Source organism: Vulpes vulpes, chromosome 2 (assembly GCF_048418805.1).
Source record: "Vulpes vulpes isolate BD-2025 chromosome 2, VulVul3, whole genome shotgun sequence".
NCBI lineage: Eukaryota > Metazoa > Chordata > Mammalia > Carnivora > Canidae > Vulpes > Vulpes vulpes.
This window is the reverse complement of record NC_132781.1, coordinates 160,007,468-160,024,569: the sequence shown is the minus strand read 5'-3', so window position 1 is coordinate 160,024,569 and position 17,102 is coordinate 160,007,468. Positions and strand designations below refer to the sequence as shown.

The 17,102-nt window shown below is 58.2% G+C and overlaps 1 protein-coding gene across 1 annotated transcript in view; it reads left to right on the top strand.

Moving 5' to 3' along the window:
* Nucleotides 1-1,707: 1,707 nt before the first annotated feature.
* The window catches only part of IGSF21 (immunoglobin superfamily member 21), a 240,475-nt gene continuing 225,080 nt past the window's right edge, over nucleotides 1,708-17,102 (top strand). Inside the window, exon 1 of the mRNA XM_072751042.1 lies at nucleotides 1,708-2,272. Coding sequence (XP_072607143.1) covers nucleotides 2,203-2,272 — 70 coding nt within the window. The 5' untranslated portion in view covers nucleotides 1,708-2,202. The remainder of the gene's footprint in view (nucleotides 2,273-17,102) is intronic.

The window sequence follows — 17,102 nt, the reverse complement described above, 5'->3', positions numbered from 1 at the left end:
CAACGTGAGAGTCCTCCCAGCTTGCCGCTGCTCCCCAGCCGGGAAGGCTCTCCCATGCAGGGCCTAGCACCTGGGATGCACTGGGTTCTACTGGCTCTTTCCTGGGCTAGAGGTGGGGAGGTGGAGAAGTAGGGAGAAGACAGTCAGGGACTGTGCTCCGTGGCACGGCTGGATCAGCCCCGAGAGAGGGTGTGGGGGAGAGGTGACCTCAAGCTGACTCTCAGCTACTTGGAGAAGGGGAGACCTGGGCAGGTGGGGGTGAAGTGGAGCCAAGAACAGCCAGCCAGAGGGAGAAGGGCTTAAGACTCCAGCGCTAGAGCCACATCCAGCCCAATCAGCCTGGCAGCCAATTAGTCTGATTCAAAAAAAAAAAAAAAATACCCACGTAGGGACAAACTGTAATCAAACACCTATTTATAAGGGTTTATTACGATCATTATTATTATTTTACTGAGAGGATCATTCTAAAGCCTGTCAGGTGAACGTATGCTTTCAGATCTTCATAAATGCAAATCGCTCCTTCCCCTGGGTGGGTGGGCGTGAGCTGCAGCAAGGCTGCCTTGGGAAGCCCTGTTCTGAGGCTTCTGGAGGGCAGATGGAGGGAGCAGCTCCCCGCCATGGGCATCTCTGCCTAAGAGTGGCCAAGAGAAGGCTTAGCAACCACCCGCTGCCCATCTCACTCCCTGTACCCCCTCAAAGGGCCACTGGAGATGCAACTGGCAACACACCCATTGCCCATCCAGGTAAACAGCAAAGCCCTTGTGCAACAACCTGACAGCTGGGGATTCACAGAGAGGGAAGCTGCGATCTCTCAACAGAATGTCCTAGAAAGAACACTGGGTCAAGAGCCCAGAGGCCTGGATTCTGAGCCCAGTTCTGCCCTCGGCTGTTGATGGCCTTTCTGGGCCTCAGTTTGCCAGGGGGGTAATTCCCTGCCAGGTGTGACCTTTGGTGCTCTGAACCCCATCTAACCTCCCCTGTGCCCACAGCCCACCCCAAGGGCTGGAGTGTCTCTCCCCTCCCATGGAACCTCATGCTCACATCCAGCCTGAGGCTCAATGGTGTGTGTGTGTGTGTGTGTGTGTGTGTGTGTGTGTGTGTGATGAGCTACAAGTCCCAAACCTCACTGGTCAGGCCTAGGGAACAAGTCAGGCCTGCCAAAAAGGTGAAAATGTGGTCTCTGCCAGGAGGAGAAAACCACCAGCTACTTAACCATCCCTGCCTGGATTCAGGAATGTGGCCACTCTTGGAAGAAAGGACGAAACATAACATTTCTGCCGCTACCCTGCGGGGTGGGGGGTGGGGGGGGACCATCCTTAATTTGGGAAGTTTGGGAACAACGATGCCCCTAATCCTTGCCACTAAAAAGCCTTAGTAGGTGCCAAGGCCAGTCCTGGGGCCACACCCTGCCTGCTCTGCTCCTTCTCCATCACCAAAGGCACCGCTTGCTCTCCAGGGACCTGCCTCTCTCCATCAGGCCGGGCGGCGCGCAAAGAGGGGGGAGAGGGGGGTGACCCCAGGGAAGGGGTTAGGCGGAGGGGAATCAGACGGAGCCGGTGCTGGGGGGCAGGGGGGCCAGGGCAGCTGCGGGAGGGTTGCGCAGAGGGGAGCCCGGAGGGGAAGGAGAGGGGGTGCGGGAGCGGGGAGCTCTCCTTCTCCCTGCAATAAATCGGCTTAGCGGACGAGAGCCGAACAGCCCAGAAAGGATTAAAGAAAAGTCTGTATAATACAGCGGGGAGCGCGGCGAGGGGGGGCGGGGGCGGGGGCGGGGAGAGGGGGAGGGGCGGAGGGCGGGCGCGGGGAGGGGGCGCTCGCGCGGCCCGGAGAGGCGGGCGCCGGGCGGAGAGCGCGCTTCGGCTCCAAACTCCGGCGCTGCCGCCGAGCGGAGTCCGGGCCGCGCAGCCGGGGAGCCGGAGCCGGAGCCGGAGCCGGAGCCGGAGCCGGGGCCGGGGGCGGGGGCGCGGCCGGAGCGCAGGGGCGCGGCGCCCCAAGCCCGAGCCCAGGGGAGCCCGGCGCCCCGGCGGCCCGGCTGCGCGGCATGGGGGCGCCCCCGCGGCGCCCGGCGCTGCCCGCCCGCGTCTCGGCCGGCGGCCGGCGGCAGGAGCGCGCCTGAGCCCATGGCGAGGGGACCCGCCGCCTCCGCCCGCGCCTCCGCCTCCGCCCGCGCCCCCGCCCCGCCACCGCCGCCCGCGCCCGGGCACCATGCGAGCCGCCCCGAGCCCCCGCGGCTGCGCCTGCCTGCTGCTCGCCGCGATCCTGCACCTGGCGCGCGGTGAGTGCGCGGCCGCCCGGCCGGGGCCCCGGGGTGGGGCGCGCGCGCGGGGGCGCAGGCCCGGGGCGCCCCGGAGAGCCTCGGGGGGCGAGCTCGGGTCCTGCGCGGGGGTCCGCGGGGTCGCCCGGCTCGGGCACGGAGCGAGGGAGGGAGCGAGGGAGCGAGGGAGGGAGCGAGCGAGGGAGGAGGAGGAGGAGGAGGAGGAGGAGGAGGTCTCCTCCGGAGCGAGCGCTCGCGGGTCTGTGCCAGCGCGCGCGCGTGTGTGTGTGTGTGCGCGTGTGCGTGTGTCTACGAGCCTGTGCCTTTGTTGCGTCCATGGGTGAGGGTGTCCGGGAAGGAGCCGTGTGCGCACAGGGTGCAGGAGTGTATTCAGAGACGCGAGTGTGCCGATGGGGCGTTTGAGTGGCCGTGGCCGTTCCACGGAGGAGGTGTGCGTGCGAGAAAGAGTGAGCCAGAGTGTTTGGGGGATGCGAGCCGGTGCCAGCTTCCCGGTGAGGTGTGAAGTGTGAGAGAGCTTGTGTCATCGTAGGTGTGAGCATGTTCAAGGGTGGTAAGCGTGCGAGGTGTGGCGCGTCTCGCGGGTCCCAAGTGTGCGGGTCTCTTTGGGGGTGTGTGGCAGTGGATGACTGTTTCTCTGTGTGTGTGGGGGGGGGGGGGGGGAAGCGTGTGTGCCTGGGAGACGGGGAGTGTGACACTCGGGCAGGAGTGTGCATGCATCTGGGATGTGTCGGGGGTTGTGTTGCTTCGTGGGCCGGGAGCGCGTGTGCGTGTGATGGAGCGTGTGGGTTTAGTGTGGAGGGAGGTATGGATGCGTCCGGGGGCAGAGGAGGTGTGAGCAGCCATGTGTGCGTCCCGAATGGACTTGGTCCCCACTGGGCTGAACCAGCCTGGAGGAGGTGGAAGCCGAGCCGGGTCCCCAGAGCAAGCGATCGGTGGCTCCGGGCTCCCGGGTCCAGGGCTCGCTGCTGCCTGGGTGCCTTGCTCCCAGCGCCGCCGCTGCCGCCGGGTGGGTCGTAAACGGTGCCGGGGCTTATCCTGGCAAGCCAGGCACCTTTCGGGCAGTGAGCCCACACCTTGGCCAGGAGCCCAGCAGGGGGGAGGCGGGGCCAGCAAAGAGCCGCCAGCTCTGAGACCAGAGGGTCCTTGTCCTCAATTCCCCGCTGAGCCTAGTACGGGACCTGGGTGCCCAGAACCGGCCCCTCTGGAGTCACAGCCTGGCTCCACCGTGAAGGAGGAGGGGGTGCAGAGTGCCCAAAAGTAGCCACTGTGGCCAGTAGGATCTCAGCCCCTAGCCCAACCGGGCGGTGAAGGTAGGGGGTCAACTCTGTCCTGGTGTTTGCCTTGCCCTACCGGCAGGTGCCTCGCCAGGCTCCGAGTGCGCCTGCCAGGAAGGGGTGCCCCTCTGAAATAACCCCGCCCCGAGGTGCTTGGAGAGCGCTGGGTCTGCGGATGGGAGGAGCTGCAGAATTTGAGCCTGAATGGTGGTCTCGCTGGTGGGGGCCGGGGTGGGGGTGGGGAGGGGTTGTGTAATGTCAGCCCGGTACTTCGTCCCCCTACCCTTGGAGCAAAAGACTTTCCAAAGTGGATCAGAATGTCCCCCAACTTTGGGGTGAGGGCTCCCTCCGTCGGATGCCTCTAGAGGGAAAGGTTGTATGGGAGAGGGGGTCTCGGTTCCAGCGCTGGGTACTGGGCTTTGTTGAAAGGCACTGGAGCCCTCACCTGGACATTGCAGGGAGAGGGGATTGGGGGTTGGGGGCAGGAGGGGAGCACCCTATACTCCCCAGAATGTGCAGAACAGACGCGGTGGGGTTGACCATGGATGGTTAAAGCGACGTTGGGAAACCAGCTCGGCCTGGACCCCACCCTGCGAGCTGTCTCCAGAACCAAGAGCGCGTTCTTTGGGGCTGCAGGGCTGCGGAGAGCTGACCCGGCGTCCCGCCCCCCTTGCCCGCCCCTGCAGGCTGTGGGGAGGTGGGGGGCCGGGGGCTCAGGAGAGGGAGAAGGGGGTGATGAGCACATCTGGGCCCGAGGAGCCAGGTGGCCTCCAGCCCCGCTGCTCAGGGTGAAGAATGAGCGCCGACCCGGACCACGGACGGGAAAGTTTCCGAGCCCAGGGCGCAGGCGAGGGACCTGGGCCACCGGGGGGCCCTCTTCTCCGCAGAGGAAGAGCCAGTGACTGAGGGTGGGGTCCCTTCATCCCCCTTCCAAGTCTGTGCCCACGAGGGGGTGGGGGGTACGAAAAGGGTCAGCAGGGGATGCAAGAGGCCGGCTTGCCGGGGGAGGGCGCCCTTCCTGGATGTGACCGAGAGCTGTGCACCTGGCAGTTAGCTTCTCCGGGCCACCTGCCAGGGGCCGCCCGGGCGGGAGGAGAGAGTGGAATCCAGGGCGGGCATTCCGGAACACGCCTGCCAGTGGGGTGGGGGTGGTGGTGGCGGCCGCTGCTAAGTCGGAGCATGGCTAGCGGGCCCTCGCCAGTGGTGCCACCAAGGGTCGCAGACAAAGGGGCTCAACCTGGGAGAGGGAGGTGGGTCTGTGCATCTGGAGGAAGGACTCCGCGGCACACAGGACTGGCTGGGCCCTAAGTTTCTGGCCCTATAACTCACCCTCCCCAGTATCTGACTCTGCAGTGGAGAAAAGCACATTTCTCTGGCTCCCAGGTCACTCAGGAGGCGCCCCCATGCGTTTTCAAGTCTTGGGGCCCCAGATTCCCCTGCCTGGGCACTTCTGGGAAGGAGATCCTGTGGTTGAGCCTGTGACACCGGCGACGGTGGGGGATGGAGGTAGGGGAGAGAATGGTTCTTGGCGGGGCCTCCTCTGGCCCCCGGGGAAATTCTCCCCCCAGAGTAGGGGGTGGGCTGGCCCAGCTAGGGCGAGGTGGAGGCCCCAGCCAGGGGCCCGGTGGGTTAGCTCTGTCTCCGCAGGTGGGTGCAGGTGGGTGGGTGGAGAGCTGGCTGGGCTGGGCCGAGGCTGCCGCAGCTCCGAGACTGCGGGGGCTGTGCGCGCCCGAGCTGCTGTGCAGACTTTCAAGTATTTATCCTTGCTCCCCCCCACCCCCCACCCAGGGCCTGGAGCGGGGCGGGGCTCGGGCACCGCTGGGCTCCCTCTGGGCGCCCCGCACCCGGCCGCCGAGCCCCAGCCTGCGGCTCCGCCCCTGCTCCCCGCCCCCAGCCTGGCCACACCCCCAGCCTTAAACCCCACCCCTTTCCCAACCCAGCCGCAAACTCGCATTTTTCCTGAGAGGTTGAACTAGTTTTTGCTTTTTAAGTGCAGGGGATGTTTCGAGCCACAAGCGACCTCCGCCATCACTTATTCCGGTGGTTCTGGAACTCCTGTTTTTTTTTTTTTTTGCTTTTTTTTTTTTTTTTTTTTTTTAAGCAGGAGGACCCTTTCAGAGTCAGAACCCAGGATCATGCTCTCCTCCCTAAAATCCTAATGCCTTGGACAAGATGGCAGGCACAGAAGGAGAGCTGCCTGGGTTCCTGCGGGTGATGAGACTCCACTAGGAGCGATCCTTACACACAAGTCTCCTGAAACAGTCTGAGATTGCTTCTTTCTCCTAATATCTGGCAGGGATTCTGGTTTTTCAATAGCCCCCATTGTGTGGATCAGCTGCAGTGTGTCATGCACGTGCTGGCCGCTTCCCAGGCCTCATGCAGCTGCAAGATGGGCTTAAGCTCCTCTTTTCACAGACTAGGAAACTGAGGCTCAGAGGTCTATGGTTGGTTAGTGACAGGAGTACTAGCTCCTTCCAGCTCCCACCTGGCCCAGCCCCAAGTGCTCTCTTTCCTTCCAATGTTCCTCTCTATGGGGCTCTGAGGATCCCTTGGGCAGGAGCAGGGAGCCTACTAGTGATGCCTTGCATTGGCCTGGCTAGCCTGACTTGCCAGAACATCTGTCTCAAGCACACCTGGGGCAGTGTAAGTGGCTTTCTCAGGTTTCTGGGTTATACTGGTCATAAACTAGAAGGTGGAGGCCAAATAAAGAAGAGGCTGGTTAGTTCTGTTAACTGGATCTCCTGGGGTCCATGTAGGTGTCTAACCTGGTTTACCTCTCTACCCACATCTGCAACATCTGGGAACATGGCCTTGAACATGATGGGGGAGTCCCTGCCTTTATGGTGTTTACCGCTTAGTGGAAAATGAATTGTTCGCTTAGAGGGAGGAAGGGGCTGTATCTCTGACCCTACTTGAACTCTCACCGTGCGCCCGCATCCTGCCATGTGCTCCGTCGTTTTTCTCATTTAATCCTGACAACCACACTGAAAGGCAAAACTAGCCCAATTTTTGCTGGTAAGGGAACTGAGGCTCGCAGAGGGTAAGGGACTTGTCCAAGGCCCCCCAGTCAGTAAGTGGGGAGCAGAGCTGCAGATACAGGGCTGACTCCTGCCCTATGTACTCTGGTGTCTCTGCATGGGAATGGCCCTCGGGCACTTCCTCGGCTCTAGCCACGTGGACCGTTGCTGCGGGGCCTGCAGTTCCCTGTCTGGATGTTTTACTCCTTCCCAAACCCTCACTGAGATAGAATCATCCAGTGTGTGTTTCTGCAAGGATGGGAGATGCTGTCCCTAAAAGCCCTCGTCTTCTTTAAGGGAATGAACGGGCATCCCTTGTGGACGGGGCATGTCAGAAAAGAGAGAGACTTCGAACCTCATCCCAGTGGGGTGAGAGGTTGGCCATGTTCCTGAGAAGATGAATGACAGTCCAGGTGGAAATGTGTTGACACTTGCCAAGTGATTGACATCCCCCCTACAGGAGGTTCTTGGGGAAGAGTGATTCCTTGGGGTATCAAGGGGATGCTTCACAGAGGAAGAGAACTTGAGCCAGACCTTGAAATAAAGAGAGGACATTAAAAAAACCTGAAGGCAAAGGAGGAAAATGTGCCAGGAGAGAAACCAGCGTGAGCAAAGAACTAGGGGTGGGCCTGTGCGTGGTGGGACCAGCTCACCTCAGGGGTCTCCCTAGAGTCTAGTTGAGAACTAGGAGAAACGAGAGTCATATTACAGGTAGCGACCATCTATCGCACACCTATTGGGTGTTCTTTATGCATTAAATGCTCTCAGTAATCTGTGAGGCAGTGTCATTAGCCACGTTTTGCAGATGAAGACCAGAAACCCAAGTTCTTTCTCTTTCTTTCTCTTTTTCCTTTGTTTCTTTTCTTTCTTAAATAATGGATGAGGCTCAGGATCTCTTTTTAAGTGCAACAACTGGGAGTTTCAAACTCGGGTCTGAAGCAATCCAGAGACACTGCTACTCCCAGAGGAGAGGAGAGGAGAGACTATTTATTTTTTCTTCACTGGAAGGAGGAATACAATAGTCTCTACCACTTGCTAGAGGATGCAACGCCTTCTGTTTTAAATAACAAATATCAGTGGTGGCAAAACACACGACACCACTTCCTAAGGGCTGTGTGTCTTCAGGATGAAGATCCTGGGAAGGAACGGGGGATGAGGTCCCAAAACCCACCTTTATGCTTTTAGTGGGGTCCAGTAGCCCATGATAGGCAAGACTTACCGGCCAGGATTTCATGGATGGAGCAAATAAATCCAACATGCGTGGAGCTGGAGGTGCACGGGAGAGCAGCCCAAAGGAGCAGGAAAGGACATCGTGGCATCCAGGCAAGGATTCCGATCAACCAGCCATTCCTACATCTACCGGCAACGTACTAGATTTGCCTTGGAGAATCATGCACGCACCCCTCGCACCACATGCCGTCTTGGCAGGTGCCACAATCAGATAAACCGCCCCAAGATGAGCCCATCGGACACTCTCCCTGGGATCTGAATCCAGAGCAGAGGAAGACTGAGAACCACTGGAAAGCATCCCTTGCCAGTGGGGACCCCCAAGAAACTGGATTTCTCTGGTTCCCTGAGGCTAATAATGACAGGACCTACCCCCCGGGGTGTTCACAGGATGGAGCGAGTCATTACATGCAAAGCTCTTCTCCCAGTCCGTGCGCTCTGATGATCACCAGTAGTAACCGTGGTCATGCCAGGGGTGCTATGACTCAAGCCACATGGGTCCTCCTGGCGCCTGGGGCTTCAGCTTGGCCTTGTGTTCCAAGAATGTGCATTATTTTCCTACCAGTTCCTTTTTTGGGGCTTGAGCTGTCCGGAGTTGGTTTCTGCTGCTTGCAAAATGAGAAACCCCGCTGATGCCCAGCCATCCCAGGCTTGAGGAGCCTCAGAGCTGCTGGGGACGCCTGGGATGGTCCTCATGGACCGCTCATGGCCCACTAGCTGGGGGTGACTGACCCTACCACTTGCTCCCTGACTTCCCATTGAGGTGCAAGGCGCTGCCACCGCCCCTCCCCAACACCGAATGTAGATGCAGATTGTTTCTGCCAGTGAGATGCAGGGGGTGGAACCAGTCTCACCGTGACCCTCCTGTCCCCTACCCTGGGAAGCCCCCTGAAGGCAGCACCCCCCCACCCCCTGCTGGTAGTCCTCGAGAGCTGACAAAATGCTTCCACACCCGGCATGTCATCGAGCCCTCCCATAAGACACGGAGACATCTACTCTCATGCCCATCGAGCAGGGAAACTGAGGAATGGGGCGGTGAAGAGATGGGGTGGGAAGTGGCTAGAGTGGAATCTGGATTGTGCTGCTTCATGCAGCCCCCAGGGGTCTGGAATGGGACAGGCCAGCTCCCAGAAGCTTCCAGGCTGGTAAACTGACCAAAACGCATGCTCTGTGAGCTGGGTGCTATTCTAGGCACTTTGCAGACGTAACATCCTCCTTCTTCCACTGCTGTCCAGGTGGGTGTTACACGCCCAGTGCATCGACAAGGATGCTGGTGTGTCCAGGTCACAGCGGGGAGACCAGAGCCCACTGTCTTCTCTGCCCCGCAGTCTTGGCTTGCTCAGAGGTTTCTGGCCTTAAACTTCACCTTGTCCACCTCCACCCCAATTTCCACCTTTTCTTGACTCAGAGGAGAGACACCTGCCCCTAGCCAGAACAGCTTTGACTCCCCATAAACCTCCTTCCAGTTTCTGCCCTCTTTAACTCCTCTGCTTGCCACCGACTCAGGTGTCCCCTAAGACTGTTGGCAGCAGCACTTTGGGCAACACTCTGTTAAAAGAACCCTCTTCTGAAGCTGGAGATGCTTGAGGGCTGGTCTCCCTGCTGAATTGAGAACTATCTAGGGTGGGCATCCCTGCACCCCCAGGCCTGGCACAAAGCTGGCTCTGGGCAGATCCTCAAGACATGTTTGTTGGATGAATGGATGATTCCCGCCCCCCCCACCCCCAAACCTGTGGTTCAGTCCAGACACTAGACCTGGGCCTGTTTCTTGGCCCTGACCAGTCACCTCTAGAAGTACTTTTTGGTGTGAGAAGGTGGCCGTGGTCCAGCACTGCTCACCATCACTCACATTGGCATCACGACTGGCATCTGGGGGATGAGCCAACAGGGGAATGTGGTGGGAAGACCAAAGGGCTTCCTGTTTCCTCTGGGTTCTCCTTGTATAAGGGGGCTGTCCTGGCTGGTGATGGGTGGGAGTTTGGGGAAGAAAGGATGGAAGGAACCCAGGAAGGAAAGAAGGAAGGAAAGAAGGAAGGAAGGAAGGAAACATGCTTTGAGCAGCTACTATGTGTCCAGGCCTGTGCCAACCTTGTTCATGTGCGATGTCCTATTAAATCATCCCAGAAACTTTGGGAGGTAATATTCTCCCCATTTTATGGATGAGGAACGAGGCTTGGAGAGGCTGTGATTTGCCTAAGGTCCCACCACTAGTGATGGGCAGGGCCTGACTCACACCCAGGCATTAATTTGCACACCCCTTTCCAACTCCGAGGTGGTGGCCTGAATCCGACCATGGCAGGAGTATTTACACCAGGGAAATTGGCAAACACTCCAGATCAGAGCTCCGCCCAGCCCAGAGCTGGTTGTTAACATTTGCCAGCACGACACTGGGCAGCCTTGTCCTTCTTCAATCACTGTCTCTCTGGCTAGCCAGCTGGTGCTAATGGACCCGGGTTTCCATCCGAACTGGGTTCAAGTCCCAGCATGGCCACTTCCTAGCTGAGTATGCTTGAGCCAGTGGCCCCCTTTCTGAGTCATGGTTTCCTTGTCCTTTGAACGTGGAGGGGGTCCTGAAACAAATGAGATTCTATAGGAGAGCACTTGGCAGGTAACCAGCCGGCAGTCACGGGCCCCTCCCTTCCTCCTGACCCTCAGGGTGGAGTCACTTGGCCAGGGAGTGTCTCTGATAGGCCACGTGGGCTCGCTCTTTCTTCTCCCTCCCCAGGGGCTGATCCAGTCACTTCCATGAATTGAGCAGCTGCCCTGGCCTCGTGCTGGGCTGCCAGAGACCTCCCTCAAGGAGTTTCAGGTTGTTGGCAACCCCACAGCACGGACTCATTTGAGAACAATCAACGATCATGTATGATAAATGGCCAATACAGGGATACCATGGATAAATCTTGGGGGACTAAAGGAGTTCTGAGGGATTGAAAGCATCTTAACGGGCAAGGAGGACGTCCTGGGCAAGGGAACAGCTTACAGAAAGGCCTGGAGGATGGAGTCCGAGTGCTGTCCTGGAGTGTGAGAGGTTGGGAGGCAGTGAGGCTGCTGACCTCACTTGAGCATACGTGCCCGTGAAGAGGCTGGGGATGAGGCTGGAGTTGTTGGCGCGGGCCTGTGTGCCCGAGCCCGGGGACTGCGGCGAGCAGTTAAAGAGAAGAGGGGGACATCCCTAGAGCAGTGTTCAAGGAAGATGAATTGTTTTTCCTGGGCCACCTGAAGCTGGAAACGGTTTGGAACCTCTGTTAGGTTATAAATGGTTGCTTTGGGGGGTACCCAAAGAGACAATGGCCTAAAGGAAGAAATGCTGTCATGAGGGAGGGGGGCTTTCATCTCACCTGGAGTGTCCAGATCTGCCAAGCAGGAAAACCAGGCCCCACCAAGATCACGTGGCTCAGAATGGGGCTGCTCCAGCTAGAATGTGTACCTTGGGCCTGAACCCTGAGTGATGGGAGTAGCTTTTCCTGGGGAGAAGCTTCTAGATCTCCAGGCACATGGCCTCTGGGGGTCTGACCAGGGTTCAGATCCCCTCTCCACCTCTCATCCAGCATGTGAACTCAGGTAGCTCTTCATTGCTCTCAGCCTTGGTTCCTCCAGCTGGACACACAGCTTGTCATGGTGGCCTGGTGGGGTGAGGGCAGCAGGGCAGCGTAGATCACATAGTAGGTACACATAGTAGGTGTGTGAGAGGTGGCTGCTGCTCTTATAATGTCTGCCTCACAGCCAAGTCCCTGAGTGTGAAGGGGAAGAAGGGTTTCCAAGCCCTGGTGTCCGGCCCAGTGGATGCCTCGTAGGTGTGCCCACATGGAGCCCCGCACGAGTCCCCAGGCTTGGCATTACGGAGCATCAGAGCCAAAAGGGAGCTGAGAAATGGACTATCGCCTTCCTCCCATTTTAAGCTGGAAAAACAGGCCAGAGAGAAATGACTGTCTGTCATTATACACACTGTGTGTGACATGAGCACAGGCTTCTCCCTCCTAGTTCTGGGGACCATCCCAGACCTCGGTCAGGGGGACCCACCGCCCTCATCGCCTTCCATCAGGGAGGCATCAGGGTCTCCCAGACTTGGGTGGGGACCTTGGCGGCACTCCAGTGGGAGCGACATTCCCCCCCCCCCCCCCCAGCCCCATAAATCACAAGAGCAGCTTGGGAGTCGCCGGGGAGAGAAGCAGCTGAGCCATTGGGTTTTTTTGTTCCTTTGCCAAGCTGGTCCGTTTGCCCTTTTGTTTCTCTTTCTGCAGAAGCACTCGTGCCCCTCCGATGGGGTTGTTTGTCACTCGTCATTGGCGCCTCCATTATGTCCCCAGCACCATCTCTTCCTCCCCTCTCCCTAACACTGCCCCAGAGGAAGGCGTCCATCACGGGCCACCCTGGCGTGGTGCTGAGCTGGCGGGGAGGGGCCGCGCGGAGGCTCGGGGGCATTGGCAGGGTGAAGACCGGCTGGCACGCCTAAAGGGTGGATGGCATCCTCATCTAGAGCCGGTGCTCACTGCCCGGGCGCTCAGGCTGCCATCAAGAGGGCATTCGGGCCGTACAATAACCCAAGGCCAGGTGCCTGGTTCTGCAGACGCAGGTGATAAGCTGTGCATTGTCGCCCAGCGCCTGATGTCGCATGCAGGGGCCAGGGAGTGGGGTGGGGGGCGGGGAGCCACAAAAGCAGCCACATCACAAAGACTTCTTTGTTTGCTGGGGCAGTAGAGTGAGCTGGGGCCCAGCTCAGAGGAGAGGAGGCTGGGGAAGGCGCGTTCCTGAAACCAGTTGCCTGCCTGAGGAGGCTGGTGGGAGGAGAAGGCAATTCCCCAGTGGGGAAGGGCTGCCATTGCCTAATGGGGAGGAGTTAGTGGTTCCCAGGACGGTCTGGGTGGGTCGCAGAGAGAGCAAATTCTTGTTGCAGGGAGCAGCACAGTTCATTCACTCATTCATTCATTCATTCACTGACTCCATCTCAGGTGCAGCCAGGGTTCATTGAATGCTTCCTGGCAACGAACCACTGTGCTGTCCTAGAAATCCAGAGCCGAATGGAAATCCTTGCCCTCCTGGGGCTTACAGTCTAGGGCTGTGCTATTCATTTTGCCCCCAGGGCCATGGCCTATGACTGCCATTGACGTCACAGCTACCCAGAGTGTCTCAGCTTTTCTTTCGCCGAACGAAACAAAATTCAGTTCTGCTGTCACAGCAGCCACATTGCAAGTGCCCAAGAGCCACATGGGCCTCCTGTATTAGCACAGACGGAAAGAGGACATTTTCATGGTTATAGAAAGTTCTACGGGACACCGTGGGTCCGGGGCGACATTCCTCCTCAGGCCCTAAGTAGCAAGGACTCGGGGAGGGAGGGTCTTTCCGGGCTTTTTCCTCATCCTGCCCTTCCAGTGGTGGCAAGGAGAAAGCCTCAGGTGGATGACATCATGTCTTTAATGTCCCCTGGTGTGCTAACCTGCCTTTCCAACAAAAACGGGCGGGGGGCAACACACCTCCGGGGAGCCCAAGGGAGCGAGAGTTGTAGTAAAGCAGCGTTTTGTTTTCGTTGTAATTCTTTTAGTCACTCTCTGTTTCAGGCAAGGGAGGCTGGCTTGCCATTTGGGGCAGTGATTTAAACTCTCTCTCTCTCTCTTTTTAAAATGGCTTATTTAAGTAAAAAATGAGCCGAGTTAAAGAAAAATGTTAAATACGCTGCGGAGCAGGTGGCTCACGGATATGGCCAATCTGTGAAGGTGGCGGGTGTGAATGCCTACAGTGCAGAGCGACACTGATTGTGGGGCAGAGAGTGGGGTGCAGGTTTCAGCGCCCCTGTGCGCACGCTCTATGGCTCTGGGACGAGGTACTCCCCTTTCTAGCAGTGGGGCGCAGGCAGGAACCACCACGCTCAACTGGGGCCTCCCGGAGGGGGGCTGGCCCAGGAGCTGGTTTGCCCGGGGGTTAGGGCAGGCAGCAGGGGATGGCGCCACCCTGGGCAGGGAGCGGAGGGCGGCGGCTACCACCCATGGCCCGGAGAGGGCCATGCAGAGAGAGCCTCTGGGACCTGAGGGGGAGCTGGAGGGAGAAACGCCCCAACTTCACCCTCCGCTTGGCTTTGCATGGTTTTCCTTGGTGCCACCAATTGACCAAACCCAGCTGGAAGCCCATCCGGGGCAGCGGGGGTCTCCCAGGTACCCAGTGGGTGGAAAGCACAGGAGAGTGAGGTGGTGTGTAAATAGCACCATCTTCCTAAGCCTCAGTTTCCCCATCTGTAAAACGGGGATCGTGCTATCTGCCGGACAAGAGTCGCCGTAACGGGGGAAGGGACCGCGTGTGGCGCTAGTAACAGGTTGTTTTCTATATTAACGGCAACAGCAGTCACCCAGTGCGTACCCCTGTGCCCGATCCTGTGCCGAGGCTGGATTTTCCTGAGCTGCCTATGAGCGTGGGTCCCTAGGAAGGTGGAACCGGCGTTTCAGGAGCACGTGACCTTAAAGCAGCGGGTACCTTTGGGATCACGTGGCAGTTTGCAAAGAGGACCCGCCTGCGCTCTCCACTCGCCGCTCCTGTTGACCTTCGCAGTGTGTCATCCATGCTCTGGACTGCTCAGTGTCCCTCCACCGCCCCGTCCCCTGGTCCATCTCGCTGATGGATTACCCCACCCCAGGGCACCCGAATTCGTCATCCTCCAGTCTATTTTCCACCCGATTTCCCACGGAGAGGTTCTTTTTCCTTAGATCCATTTAGGTCATCTTTCCTGCCATGCCCACTGGCTCCCACCACTTGCAGCCTGGTCCACATCAGTCATGAACGGGCTCCAGGCTCGCCTGCTTCCAAGTGGAAAGGCAGGTGCTCTCCACCTGCTGGCCTCTCGCCCTGGAGGCCGCTTCCATCCTCGCAGGTGGAGGAGGAGGGGGAGGAGGACCGGAGGGTAAAGTGAGCCCCTTGGACCCCCAGCTCTTTATCTTTCAGCCAAGAGCTGAAAGTGCCACTGCCACTTTGAGCGGCATCTTCTCAGCGGGGAGGGGTAGCCGGAGTTCAGAGAGTAGCCGGCTTCCAGGATGACAACTATGTCTTGGGAAAACTCCCTCCAGCAGCTCCCCCGCCCCCCTCCGGCTTCTCGGTTGGCAGAGGTGACTTTCCTTATGGCCCTCCAGGTTCCTCTGTCTGGCCCTTTTCTTCCCATCTTCCTTGACTGTTCAAAATGACTTTGATGGGGACTAATGCTGTCCGTTGAAATTCATGAGACGCTTACACGTTCAGTGCTTTGCTGAAATTGCTGTGACAAATACCAGTGGCAATTTCTTCCCTGGCTCGTTCTCTAATGTGCTCCGGGCAAGACAGAGTGCCCCTGCCCCTCGCCAACACGCCATCTGGCGACATTGCCATCTTTTGCCAGCCCCGCCGCAGGCCCTGCCCCAGTGCAGGTCGGTCTCAGCCCCGCCCTCTGGCTCAGTGGCAGCCGCACCCTTCCGAGGGGGGATGGGAGGGGGACTCGCTGCTCCCTGGGGATAAACCCTCATTAGGGAGAACTTCACCATCAGCCCCCTTGGCTCTCAGTTTCCAATTTGGCCGCAGTGACATTCTTCTGTCCCCCCCACCCCCGCCTCCCCTGCTTCCTGTCTACCTGGCTGTCCAAATTGGCTTTGACGAGGACTCATTTTTCCAGCTGAATAGGGGCCGTGTCCCACAGGCCAGGTCTTCCTCTGTGCTGGCTTTGGGGCCTCCGTCTTAGCGCCAGGGTGCCACCTCTGGCTTCTTGGGTGGGATCCCGGGTCTCCGAAGGAGCTCTTGTCACCCCTGGATCTTATCTCCCTCCCTGGATGCTGATGCCTTCTGGTTGGCCAGCTCCAAACCACTCCCTGCCGTGATGGCCAAATTTCAGCTTCTCCTTCACGACATTTGTCCCACCTGGCGACATCCCATTCCTGCTACTATTTACATCATCACTTTCTTAAAATCAAATTTGAATCAATTTCTTCTTTTTTTTTCTGACCTGTTTTATGTAAAGACGTAATGTATAGGTTTGTTATGCAAAGTGTATTTCCCCCCCCCCCCTTAATTTGTGGTAAAATAACACGTAACTATTTGGATTTTGAAAAAAGCTTACTCATACTGCCCAGCAGCAGCATCACGAGCCGCAGTGGAAAACATCAGTTTGGTAGAAGGGGCACCAGCCTCAGCCTTACGAGCCCCAGGATCTGATTTCAATTCCTCCAATAACTTGCTGCGTGACTGGCTCACCCCCTCTTCTGAGTCTTAGCTCCATAACACAAAGGGGTGAGTCTGGACAATTCCAGTTCTGAGATCCCGTGATGGGTAATAGGACTGGGAAAGAGAATCTCATCTACATCCAAGTTGTCTCCTTTAAGACGTGTTTGAAATACCCTCGAATTTCCGCCTTTGGGAATTTTGGAAGCATCCTGCCTCCAGTGGAGCTTGCTAAGAAACGGCAAAGTCCGCGAGGGACGGACCCCTCCAATGGTCGCTCACTTCCTTGGTGCACACACACGGCTTCAAATCAGTTCCATCCAGCGGTCATCGCTCTGGGTTGGGCCCCGTGCAAGGGCTGGCACTGCAGGGATGGGCCCCGTGCAAGGGCTGGCGCTGCAGGGATGAGTAAGACTCAGGGCCCGTCTTCAAGGAGTTCACAGTCCCCTGGGGCAGACAGGCAGGCAGACAAATACACTGTGCTGTGGTATTGGAAATGCTAAAATTGAAATCGCTTACCAAGTCCTTGCAGGAAGGCAGATGAGGGAATTAACTAATCTGCCTAAGGTTCAGGGGGAAGTGATATATCCCTAGAAGGGGTGACACATGACTGGGTCTTGAAGGATGCATAGGATTTTGCCAGGCTAAGGAGATGGAGAGATTTTAGGAGGAAGTAACAGTAGGGACAAAGACTCATAGGCTGGAGGGGGCCTGGATCTTCTGGGAGAGGCTGGGAGACAGTGATGAAAGGTGTGTGTTGCTGGAAAGGAGCAAGGCTGGAGGTGACACAGGGGACAGATCAAGTGCATTTGCTGGAGGCCGGTTAGCCTCACAACGAGGGAGCTTTTGGAGGCCTGGACCCCCTCACAGGGGCCAGGAGAAGCCTGCTGGCCCCACTCTGGGAAGCAAGAGGCTGTCCTTTCCCACTGAAAAGACCTCGTGGGGCCATTGGCCACATACAGACAGGGGGAAATGCCGTGGGCTGTGTGTGGCGGGACAGGACTTCAGGGCTGGAAGCAGACAGGCATTTTTATCCCAGTTGGTCTCTTTGAAAGATGCCCCCTCCTGTTAACCCTGGGCTCAGACCCTGGGACAGCAACTTGGTTACAAAGCAGCCTCTCTCAGCTGCGTGGATCCAGGGAAAGA